Source organism: Oryx dammah, unplaced genomic scaffold (genome assembly GCF_014754425.2).
Source record: "Oryx dammah isolate SB20612 unplaced genomic scaffold, SCBI_Odam_1.1 HiC_scaffold_12, whole genome shotgun sequence".
NCBI classification, from domain to species: domain Eukaryota; kingdom Metazoa; phylum Chordata; class Mammalia; order Artiodactyla; family Bovidae; genus Oryx; species Oryx dammah.
In genome coordinates this window covers 62,932,748-62,944,558 of record NW_024070196.1, presented here as the reverse complement: position 1 = coordinate 62,944,558, position 11,811 = coordinate 62,932,748, and the positions used below count along the sequence as shown (strand labels likewise).

The 11,811-nt window shown below is 50.4% G+C and overlaps 2 protein-coding genes across 5 annotated transcripts in view; one reads left to right on the top strand and one right to left on the bottom strand.

Moving 5' to 3' along the window:
• The window catches only part of MMAB (metabolism of cobalamin associated B), a 12,996-nt gene extending 7,578 nt beyond the window's left edge, over positions 1-5,418 (bottom strand). Inside the window, exons 1-3 of the mRNA XM_040250919.1 lie at positions 5,231-5,418; positions 3,425-3,486; positions 2,726-2,819 (exon numbers count right to left, since the gene is read on the bottom strand). Coding sequence (XP_040106853.1) covers positions 2,726-2,819; positions 3,425-3,486; positions 5,231-5,346 — 272 coding nt within the window. The 5' untranslated portion in view covers positions 5,347-5,418. The remainder of the gene's footprint in view (positions 1-2,725; positions 2,820-3,424; positions 3,487-5,230) is intronic.
• A 192-nt stretch (positions 5,419-5,610) lies between these two features.
• The window catches only part of MVK (mevalonate kinase), an 18,888-nt gene continuing 12,687 nt past the window's right edge, over positions 5,611-11,811 (top strand). For 3 of the 4 annotated variants that reach the window (XR_005722975.1, XM_040250916.1, XM_040250917.1), the window contains exons 1-5: positions 5,611-5,718; positions 6,855-6,946; positions 8,218-8,365; positions 9,445-9,589; positions 10,681-10,836. Coding sequence is in view for 3 of the 4 variants with exons in the window: in XM_040250916.1 (XP_040106850.1) it covers positions 6,869-6,946; positions 8,218-8,365; positions 9,445-9,589; positions 10,681-10,836 (527 nt within the window). In the remaining variant the exon portion in view is untranslated. The remainder of the gene's footprint in view (positions 5,719-6,854; positions 6,947-8,217; positions 8,366-9,444; positions 9,590-10,680; positions 10,837-11,811) is intronic. The other variant, XM_040250918.1, reaches the window with a different exon arrangement.

The following is an 11,811-nucleotide window of genomic DNA, read 5'->3' as shown; positions in this document are numbered from 1 at the left end:
GAGAGTGAAAAAGTTGGCTTAAAGCTCAACATTCAGAAAATGAAGATTATGGCATCTGGTCCTATCACTTCATGGGAAATAGACGGGGAAACAGTGGAAACAGTGTCAGACTTTATTTTGGGGGGCTCCAAAATCACTGCAGATGGTGACTGCAGCCATGAAATTAAAAGATGCTACTCCTTGGAAGAAAAGTTCTGACCAACCTAGATAGTATATTCAAAAGCAGAGACATTACTTTGCCGACTAAGGTCCATCTAGTCAAGGCTATGGTTTTCCCAGTGGTCATGTATGGATGTGAGAGTTGGACTGTGAAGAAGGCTGAGCACCAAAGAATTGATGCTTTTGAACTGTGGTGTTGGAGAAGACTCTTGAGGGTCCCTTGGACTGCAAGGAGATCCAACCAGTCCATTCTGAAGGAGATCAGCCCTGGGATTTCTTTGGAAGGAATGATGCTAAAGCTGAAACTCCAGTACTTTGGCCACCTCATGCGAAGAGCTGACTCATTGGAAAAGACTCTGATGCTGGGAGGGATTGGGGGCAGGAGGAGAAAGGGACGACCGAGGATGAGATGGCTGGATGGCATCACTGACTCGATGAACGTGAGTCTAAGTGAACTCCGGGAGTTGGTGATGGACAGGGAGGCCTGGTGTGCTGCGATTCATAGGGTCGCAAAGAGTCGGACACGACTGAGCAACTGAGGCCCCGTCTTGAGTGTTAGTCACTTAGTATTTGAGATCTGTAGCCTACCAGGCCGCTCTGTCCATGGAATTCTCCAGGCAAGAATACTGGAGTGAGTAGAGATTCCCTTCTCCAGGGGATCTTCCCCATCTAGGGATCGAACCCAGGTCTCTCACACTGCAGGCAGATTCTTTATCATCCTAGCCACCAGCGAAGCCCTGTCTTGCTGGAAGGTAATACCTTCTCAGGGGACAGACCATTTTGCTAACTGAGCTATCACAGGAAAGGGGTTATTTTTTTGTCCACAATGTTTTTATAACACCATAACCTTACATACGATTGGGGGTATTTGTTTTTCGTATCACTCATCCAGCCAACAACTCTTTCAGTGCCTCCTCTGACCGGGTCCAGGGGATTCATATAAACAGAGCTGACACAGGCAGAAGAATCCACAGCTGAGTTTTGGCCAGGCCCCGGCCCCAGGTCACCTGAGGGATGATGGGCTGCTGATTGGCTAATTCTGAACAGCCAATGATGCTAGAACCCGCCTTCCCAGCCCTCTGCCTGCTTCCTCTTGTCTCCCTTTCCTTTTCCACACTCTTCCCACGCACACCAAGGGGTCTGCCCTCTACTCTGCGGGCAGTCTAGCTCCACCTCCCATTATCCATCCTGAAAACCTTATTTATTCAGGCCTGTCATTGAGAACCGGCAGCCCTGAACAAGTAGGTCTTAATAATAATGATAATAGCTAGCATTGTGATTAGTGCTAGCTACCTAGCACTAAGAGGGGAACATGGAATTCTTTCATTCCATCCTCACAAGAACCCAATGAGATTGGATACTTTTACTATGATCATTTGACAACAGGAAACTGAGGCTCAGAGAGGCCAGGTGATTTGCCTGAAGTCACACAGCCAGTCGGCAGCGTGACAGAATTTGAATCCATGTCATTGATTTCTATTGTTGCCTTTGAAATGTATTATAAGTGAAACTCGTCAGTCCTGTCCGACTCTTTGTCATGCCATGGACTGTAGCCGGCCAGGCTCCTCTGTCCATGGAATTCTCCAGACAAGAATACTGGAATGGGTTGCCATTTCCTTTTCCAGGGGATCTTCCCAACCCAGGGATTGAACTTGGGTCTCCTGCATTGCAAGTGGCCTCTTTACCATCTGAACCACCAGAGAAGTCCTTCACACTATGATCATTTGACAGAATAGGAAACTGAGGCTCAGAAAGACCAGGTGATCTGCCTGAAGTCACACAGCCAGTCGGAAGTGTGAGAGAATTTGAACCCAGGTCCATCTGATTACCATGACCTTCACCCACAAGGCCACACCGGAGCTTAAGAACAAGCACTGACAGTAACTGCAGCTCACACTGCCAACAGCCTCCTGAGTGGCTTGTACTTTGTTCTCTAATATTTGCTGCCCCTCCCACCCCCACCGCTGGCAGGTGTGTCCACATGCCTGGCTCTGGCCAATGAAACATGATCAGAGATGGCGCGTCACTTCATGGAAGCCTTAAGAACCAGCATGGGCATTGCCTTGATCTCTCTTCCCCTCTGTCATGATTACTGGCCAATGCTAGTAATCGTGTTCCAGACAGAAGCTGTCCCACCAGCCTGAGTCCCAGAGTGAAGGCCATGCAGAGAAACACACCCAACCCAGGATGGGCTTGAAGTAAGAGGATGAAATATCCCTTTGGTGGTGCAAGTCATGAGATGTGGGCACTGTTACCCCAGCAAGGCCTGGCCAATCCTGATGACTTCCCCAAGACCACCTTCTAAGTCATGAGCACAGTGAGGGAGCAGGGAGGGAAGGGTGAGGCAGGGGCACACAGCCAGGGACAGAAGGCAGCACACGAGCAGACGGGGAGGGTGAAGGGTGTCCGTAGCCCATAGCCTAGTGGAACTGACCGGCTGCCCCTGTGCCTCCAGGTTCATCGAGGGCAAGCAGCCTCCAGGACTGGCTCTGGAGGGCCGCACCTCAGTCACACCTGCTAATGACCCACTCATACCCAAACTCAAGGTCAATCCTGTCCTCCTTACCCGATGGCTGAACTTAATTCATCTGTAGTTCCCACAGCTTCAAACACTTGGTCATCTTTGGGTCTTCTTTCTCCAGTGAAGGTGCTAGAAAACCCTGTGAGAAATATTTTGCTTCCCAAATTAAAGAGATTTTTAATCTTGATATACTCCCCCCCCATATTTATTGACTTATTTGGATGCACTGAGTCTTAGTTGCAGCATGTGGGATCTAGTTCCCTGATCAGGGATTGGACCCAGGCCCCCTGCATTGAGAGTGCAGAGTCTTAGCCACTGGACCACCAGGGAAGTCCCCTGTTCTGACAGATTTTAAATTACCAAAACAATATATGCTTGTTACAAAAGATAACAGGATAGGATAAAAGTATGTACAGGAAACAATGAAAGCCTGCCTGTTCATTCCTCTCTCTCACTATTCAATCTCTCTCTCAGGTAACAGTCCAAGATGTAACCTTTCACATTGCCTTTCTGCATACACATATAAACACACACACACACTTTTAACCAATGGATCCCAACTCTGGATTGTTCTGCAACTTGCTCTTGTCATTTAATTTATCTGGGGCATCTTTCGTTTGCATCACACTTGGGTGATGCCTACTGAGATCTGTCACATACTCTTTAATGTCTGCAAAGAATATGGAAGAACTTTCAGACATAATCTGCCATCTCTTCCTTTGCATTTTTCACCTGTCCCCCTACCTTTGTCTCCTGTTTTGGTGTAGATCTTGGGGACCTTGGGAGTCTTCAAGGAAGGCTGTGGCCTAAGGAGAAATACACATCAAGAGAGGGTGAGTGAGGATATATGGCATATCCAGTGAGACACCTTCTTCAGTGGGTCACAGTTTGCTACCTGTACCCTTAGTGTCAGAACTCACCCCTTCAGCTTGGATCTCTTGAAATCTTTCCCCTCTGTTCCTCTTAGTTTTAAGCCCTTTGTGGGCCAGTTCTGTGTCTTGTCACACCTGTACCTGCAGAGTAGCTGATGTACTACATTGCTCAATGAATACACTCAATAAATATTTGCTGAAAGAATTTATTGATCACTTTCCTAGTCTCTGCACTGTGCTAAGTGAATTATTGGCATTATCTCCTGCTATTATCCTTGGAATATTCCCAAGCCCCAAAGGAAGGCACTATCTATGATGTTCATTTTATGTCTGAGGAATCTGTAGCTCACAGGATGTGACTCACCTTTCTAGGTCACCCAGGAAAGAAGCAGTAGGGCTGGATTCTGGCCCAACTTATTCTGCAACCCCAAACCATCACTTCTGTTCTACCAAGCCAGGTACTTTCTTTTTAAAAAATATTTACTTTTATTTATTTGCATGCACTGGATCTTTAGTTGGGCACCTGGTTTCTTTCATCTTCACTGTAGCATGTGGAATCTTCAGTGGCAGCATGTGGGATCTAGGGATGGAACCCAGGCCCCCTGCATTGGGAGATTGGTCTCAGCCACTGGTAAAGAATCTTCCTGCAATGCTGGAGACCTGGGTTCAATCCTGGGGTTGGGAAGATCCCTTGGAGAAGGGAAAGGCTACCCATTCCAGTAGTCTGGCCTGGAGAATTCCATGGACTGCATAGTCCATGGGGTCACAAAGAGTCAGACACGACTGAGTGACTTTCACTTTCACTGGAAAACCAGGGAAGTCCCAAGCCAAGGGCTCTTGAAAGGGAAAAAAAACCCTTCATACTATGAAGCTTCAAGTATACTCTGAAATGGAGAATTGCCAAAACAGGGTTCAAAAAGAGGCATTTTCAAATAGCAACACCTTTAATACAGACTTCAACATTAAAATGTGACATTAAAAGGTTATTAGAGGTTGAATTACTGGATCTATAAAACATATTGCTGCTGCTGCTAAGTTGCTTCAGTCGTGTCCGACTCTGTGCGACCCTATAAGACTGCAGCCTACCAGGTTCCGCCGTCCCTGGGATTCTCCAGGCAAGAAGACTGGAGTGGGTTGCCATTTCCTTCTCCAATGCATGAAAGTGAAAAGTGAAAGTGAAGTCACTCAGTAGTGTCCGACTCTTCCCGACCACATGGACTGCACCCTTCCAGGCTCCTCCACCCATGGGATTTTCCAGGCAAGAGTACTGGAGTGAGTCAGGTTTTGAGGTCCAGGATGGGGTGCTAGTTTCAAGGTATGTGATGAGAGCCATCTTTACAACGCGCTGGTGTCTCTCTGTGTCTTGACTGCTTTGCAGACAGGTTAAGATCCGAACTGAGGACCCCTACTGATTGTGAGGTCAAGCAAGATGACCCTCCTGGTTCACGTGGGCTATGCCCGGTCCTGATGGATGCTGGGTTTCGTTTGGACTTGTCTCGTGCTAAGAAATCTTGGTCTCTGGTTTCCCCGGAGCCCACGTTGCCATGGTGACGTCAGGATTAAAGAGGAGGTCACCTGGCGATTGCTGCGGTGACCTCCCATCGGTGTGATGTAAATACAGCGACGACAACACAACTCAGGTCAGGTGTCCGAGTTAACTTCTCAGCCAGGTACTCACCTGTCCCCGTCTTCCACGCCCTGGGGGCCACGGCTCTGGAAACGGGGACACAATAGCTTGCGGGCTCCAAGGCACTCGCGCAAGCCAAGGCGACCTCCCGGGCCCCACACAGCCATGCCCAGGCCTCTAGTCCAGGGATGACCCCGCCAGCTTGCCGTCCAGGTTCCGAGGCGACTCCACCTACCGCCGGCCGAGCCACCGCTCAGCCTCGTCTTCTATTGGTCCGTGGCTCTCTCCCCAGGGCAGGACACTCCCAGGGACTTGCTTCCCATTGGTCCAGGGAAGGATTTGGGCGGGGAAACCCGTGAGGACTTGGTGAACGGCAGCTATTGGCCAATGCTCAAGCCAATTGGTAAAGGGAACTCTAGGCTCGTGCGCCCTGATTGGCTTGGCGGAAGGAAGAAGCCGCCTCACCTCGCGTACCCGCGAGCTCGGGTATGGAGTGTTGGAGCGGCTCGGCTTCGGGAGCAGAGCACCCGAAGCGACAGGTGAGAGGTTGGGGTTGCGAGGCGGGGTGGCGCGAAGGCCGAGGCCGAGACCCAGAACGACCCCGGACTGGGCTCCCTGCCTCTCAGGCTGTTTCCTCAGCTCTGAGAATCCGTCCTCAGGAGCCGGCGACCTGGAAACGGACAGGATTTTGAATCTCTGACAAGCAGTAGGTCTCCTCACTCGGAGTCTGAGTTTCCCTCCCTGAGGAACTGGGGTCATAATAGCACTTAGCTCATAGTTCGGTTCAGCTCTCACGCTACTGAAGTAAAGCCTTAAATAGATAGTTTTTTTCTTTTTTGTTTTTTAAGTCCCTCAGTCGTGTCCGACCCTTTGCGACCCCATGGAGTGTAGCCTGCCAGGCTCCTCTATCCATGGGATTCTCCAGGGAAGAACACTGGAGTGGGTAGCCAGTCCCTTCTCTGGGGGATCCTCCTGACCCAGGGATCGAACCCGGGTCTCTTGCATTCAGGGGGATTCCTTACCGTCTGAGCCATCAGGGTAGCTTTGCATTATTCATAAAAATCTAAAATGTGCACCGCACACCCAGCAAGTCACTTTCTAGGACTCTGTCTTGCAGAGATCCTGACTTAAGTGTGCAAAAAAAAAGGGGGGTGGGGAGGTGTAACAGCTGTTTATCTGCAACTTGTTTCTAATTGTGAAATGTTAGAAACAGCCTGAAAATGCCCAGGAAAAAATTTCTTTCCAGTCCATAATTTCATTTAAATTTCTACCTTTAATAGTAGTACTAATAAAAGCTGGAACCAAAACCAGAGTCAGTAATACCGAGCTATCAGTAACTGACTGTGGTGTGCCAGACACTGCCAAGTGTTTTGCTTGCGTTATTTAGTTTAACTTTCTCAAAACCCATTAAGGTAAATAGTTACTGTCCCTGTGTAACTTTTAAGGTTCGTGGCTATTTGATGGCTGTGTGGCTAGCTAAGATGACATCACTGGGGAGCAGTGGGTTCGAACCCAGATTTTTTGGTGTGTCTCGCTGACTGCTTCCCCGCACTGCTTTTGGGGCACACAGCAAGTGCTGAATGGTAGCTGCCTTTTTTGTTATAATGGGGTGCTTGAATTAGGGGTTCTCTGAGGTCTGGGGACCTTCCATCCTCTCTCTCTCTTTCCTTTTCAGGACTCCCAGGAGCCATGTTGTCAGAAGTCCTGCTGGTGTCTGCTCCAGGGAAAGTCATTCTGCATGGAGAGCATGCCGTGGTCCACGGCAAGGTACAAGGCCCCCTGAACCTTTGAGGGTTGGGAACTGCTGCTCCTGGACACTAGCCTTTTCTCTTTCTTAAATTTATTTTTGGCTGCTCTGGGTCTTCGTTGCTGCGTGAGGGCTTTCTCTAGTTGTAGCAAGTGCAGGCTTCTCGTTGTGGTGGCTTCTCTTCTTGTGGAGCACAGACTATAGACAAGTTGGCTTCAGTAGTTGTGGTTCGTGGGCTCAATAGCTGCAGCTCTCAGGGTCCTGGAGCACAGGCTTTGTTGCTCCATAGCATGTGAGATCTTCCTGGAACAGAGATCAGACCTGTGTCTCCTGCATTGGCAGACAGATTCTTAACCACTGGACCACCAGGGAAGTCCCCTGATGCTAATATATTTTTTAAAATATTTTATTTATTTATTTGACTGTGCTGGGTCGCAGTTGCAGCATGTGGGATCTAGTTTCCTGACCAGGAACCAAACCCAGACCCCCTGCATTGGGAGCGTGGAGTCTTAGCCACTGGACCAGCAAGGGAAGTCCTCTGATGCTAATCTTAGAAGAAGCTGAAAGAAAGTTTTGAGGCGTAGCCTGGGAGGTCAGAGAGGAGGTCAGTTTCTTCCCAGCTGGGCAAAGAAAAGGCAGGTGTTAGGCTCTCTGAAGGACTTCTCTGGCCCACCCAGTAAGATAGCAAGAAAATGACACAGAAAGCCATGTGAGCGGAATGAAGTCACTTAGGAAGTAAGCTTCAGTGGAGAAGAGATGAAGTTTAAGGACTAAACTCTTGGGGAAAATGAATAGGATCCTGCAAAGGAGTCTGACATGCATATTTCGTTTAACTCTAAAAACTGTCCTCAGAGTTAAACTTTTATTGTCCTATTTTACAGCTGTGGAAGCTGAGGCTTAGGAGAGCGTTGGCAACTTGTTCAAGGTCCCGCACACCTCGGTAGAGCTAGGAGTGACCCTGTCTGCTTGAACCTAAAGCCATGCTTTCTCTGCTCCTCCCTGCTGTCATTTTTCACATTCTTATATTAATCTTTGAAAACACGGTGATTAGGGAAGCCGTCCCTTGGTGTTGAGAAATTCTGAGTTTTACGTGGGAAGGGAAAAGATATGTAGGTATTAACTCCTAATTAATTGATAGCAGTTGTGCTTATGAAGAAGGTGCCAAAGTTGATGAGAAGCGTCTGCCAAGGGCATAGTTCGGAGTGGCCCATGTGCTAGTACGTAAGTCAGAAGCCATGCATGTTGCCAACAACCCCCAGGCTAACTGCTGGTATCTAACTTTGTTCTCTAGGTGGCACTAGCAGTGGCCTTGAACTTGAGAACATTTCTCCGGCTTCAGCCCCACAGCAATGGGAAAGTGGGCCTCAACTTACCAAACATTGGCGTCAGGAGGGCCTGGGATGTGGCCAGCCTTCAGCTGCTGGACACCAGCTTTCTGGGTAAGTTCAGGGAGCAGGAACCAGGTGCGGGAAGAGGCTGGGCCCTGCGGAGAAGGGGAAGGAGGACAGCTGGGCTGTCATCCCAGGCTGTCCCTGAGGGACCCAAGGCACGTCACCTTGGGGGTGTCTTCCCTCCTGTCCCCCCTAAGAATAGCTTTACTTATTTATTAATACATTAATTTATTTAAAATTTAAAATTTAAATTCTCCACACGCTGGCCTTTCCCTTCCACCCAAGCAAATCTCCACCTTTCATATACGCTTGATGTACTTGTCCTGTTCTCACTATGTTTTGGGAGAGGGCAATATTGGGGAAGTGATATGGCCTTTAGTTTGTGTGTGTGTGTGTTTAATATTTTGTAGCAATTTTTAAATTACTGGGCAGTCTTTTAAAAATATATCTACTTATTTATTTGGCTGCGCTGGGTTCTTAGTTGCAGCACACAGGATATCTAGTTGCCGCGTGCAGGGTCATTTAGTTGTGACACGTGAACTCTTACTTGCAGCCTGTGGGATCTAGTTCCCTGACCAAGGATCGAATCTGGGCCGCCTGCCCTGGGACCCTGGAATCTTAGCCATTAGACCACCAGGGAAGCCGCGTGGCCTTTAGTTTTGATATTCTACCATGGAGGTCAAACCCAGGCCTCTGAGTGATAGGTGTGTGTGTGTGCACACGTGTACATGCGTGTGTGTTTGAAAACCACTAGCAATTAGGCCCTTACTACATGCCAGGAGCAGCACTAAGGGTTTTCTGTACCTTTTTTATTATCTCTGCGACAATCCTGGGAGGAGATACCCCTGTTACCTGTTTACCCCTCAGGGAAACTGAGGTGCAGACAGGTTAAGTCCCCTACTCAAGGTCAGAAAACCAGGCTTTGGCACAGTCAGGACCCACCCAAACCCTGCCTGCCTCCCAAGCCTGCAGTCCACCAACAGCCTCGGCTGTGGTGCTCGGGCCCTGAGCCCACGAGTCTCCAGATTCTGCCGCCTGGAATGGCTCCGTTTTTTTGTATTCTGGTGTCTGTAAAACCACCGAGGCCTTCTCATCCACTCGCGTATGCTTGTTTGCCTGTGTGACAGGGCACAGTGATGGCGCAGCGCTCACTGCAGAACACGTGGAGAAGCTGAAGGATGTGGCAGGCTTCTCCGAGGACTGTGTGGATCCCAAGCGCCTGGCCGTGCTGGCCTTCCTCTACTTGTACCTGTCTATCTGCCGGAGTCAGAGGTATGTGTGCCGCTGGGGCAGAGAGCGCTGGGGCAGCCTGCCCCCGAGATTGAGCCGAAGTTTTGGCCGCTAGACAGCACATGGGCTCCTTTCCAGGCTCTGAATACCCATCAGCTGTCCTTGCTGCGTTCCAGGCACCATACTGGTGGTGGTTTAGTTGGTTTAGTCGCTTAGTTGTGTCCAACTCTTGCGACCCCATGGACTGTAGCCCTCCAGGCTCCTCTGTGCATGGGATTATCCAGGCAAGAATACTGGAGTGGGTTGCTATTTCCTTCTCCAGGGGATCTTCCTGACCCAGGAGTCAAACCCAGATCTCCCGCGTTGTAGGCAGATTCTTTACTGACTGAGTTACAAGGGAAGGCCAAGCTAGACCGTGTGTGTGTCTGTGTGTGTGTCTGTGTGTGTGTGTGTGTGTGTGTCTGTGTCTGTGTGTATGTATATATATATGTATATATATATATATATGTATATATATATATGTCCTGCTTTCAGTATTCACAGCAACCTCACGAGAAGGACACCCTCTCCATTTGGCACAGGGAGAAACTGGGACCCAGAGAGTTAGAGACTCTCTGGGCCATATAACTAGTTAGTAAATGTTGAGAGCTGGGAAGTCAATTACGTTCTCTTCAGTTCAACACCTGTCTTTTTAACTCACGCTGCCTCTTTTGGCCTTTCAGTTCAGCCGAACCAAAGCCAGAGTCCATTCTCGGATCTGCTGGGTGGCTTCTCTGTGCCGTGGCCAGGGAGGCATGCTTGGGCCATGTCCCATGGGCTCCAAGGGAACTCTGTGATTAGCAGAGTGAAGCCTGTGTTACGATAAGATCTGGGTTGTCTGCCCTTGGCAAAGCCAGCTCCTAGAGAGGGACATTCCTGGTTGAGGTGGTGTCACGGGGTGATAAAGGGCATGGGCTGCATGTGGCTGAGGGTCAAACAGTGTGGGTTCAAACCCTGGGTCACTTTCTAGCTTGTATGAGGTTCTTAGCCTTCCCGAGCCTCAGTTTCCTCATCTGTAAAATGGGGATGGTGCCAGCACCTACCTCCAAGGGGTCCTGTGGAGAGTCAGAGCTCTGCCGCCTGGTGTGTTTCAGAGCCCTGCCCAGCCTGGACGTCACCGTGTGGTCGGAGCTGCCTACCGGGGCTGGGCTGGGCTCCAGTGCCGCCTACTCCGTGTGTTTGGCAGCCGCCCTCCTGACTGTGTGCGAGGAGATTCCAAACCCGCTGAAGGATGGGGAGGCTGCCGGCAGGTAATCAGGCCCTCCCCCTGCTCCTTGTCCCTCCTGGGCACAGCACCCCAAGCTGAGATCTGTCCCGTGGGCCCCTTACAGCTGGGCATGCTGAGGCGCAGGGTGGCCACACAGCTTGTGGTGGTGGAGTGGGATCTGGACCCGGTGGTTTGAATCTAGAACTTGAGCTCTTTGCCACTGCCCCCTGCCACCTCATCCCGACCTTGCCTCCTTTGGGTTCAGATGCTGTGGTTTTTTAGAAAGAACCTGAGCCCAGATGTAGGGCAGTGGATCAGATGAGCCGTCACGCTTGTCATCAGCTCACTGTGGGACCCTGACCAGCCCACCCTTCCCACTGGGAGCCTCACTCATACCCAGGGGGGCATTGCCAGGTCACACCAAATGGTTATGACAAACAGCATGCCGAGAAGGAAACACAGAAGGAGCATCTGTCCTGTCAGGACATCTCCCCTCCTGTTGATCTTCATGCCCACAAGGTTGTAGCATTCTCACTGAGTCACTGAGGCTTGTCCCGACAGGGTTGCTGCCGTGCCATTTCTGTTACTTGGGGAAACTTGAGAAACTGGCCCAAGCACGGATAAATGCAGTTTGTCCTGGGAGTCGGGAATGAGGCCGCAGCATCCAGCCTGGCAACTTCTTGCTGAGGCCTGTCCTGGGCCCTCATGGCTCCAGGGAGCCCTCTTGCTGGGGGACTTCCAGTACCAGCCATGTGGGCCCAGCTGTGCTGTGGGGAGGGTGTGCTGCTTGCCAAGGCCCAAAGCTCAGTTTGGTCCCTGTGGCCCCAGGGGTCCCAGGGCTGTTGATAGGGTTCGCAGTCTGAATTCTCCAAGGCTGCTCTGCAGGGCCCACGTGCCGGGGTGGGGGGGCTGGCGGGGACGGCCTCGGGAAGCACCTGACAGCTAATGAGCGATTGCAGCTGCGGGGGCGGGGCACTTTTCAGGAGTCATTCTTGCAGCTGCGGGGGCGGGGCACTTT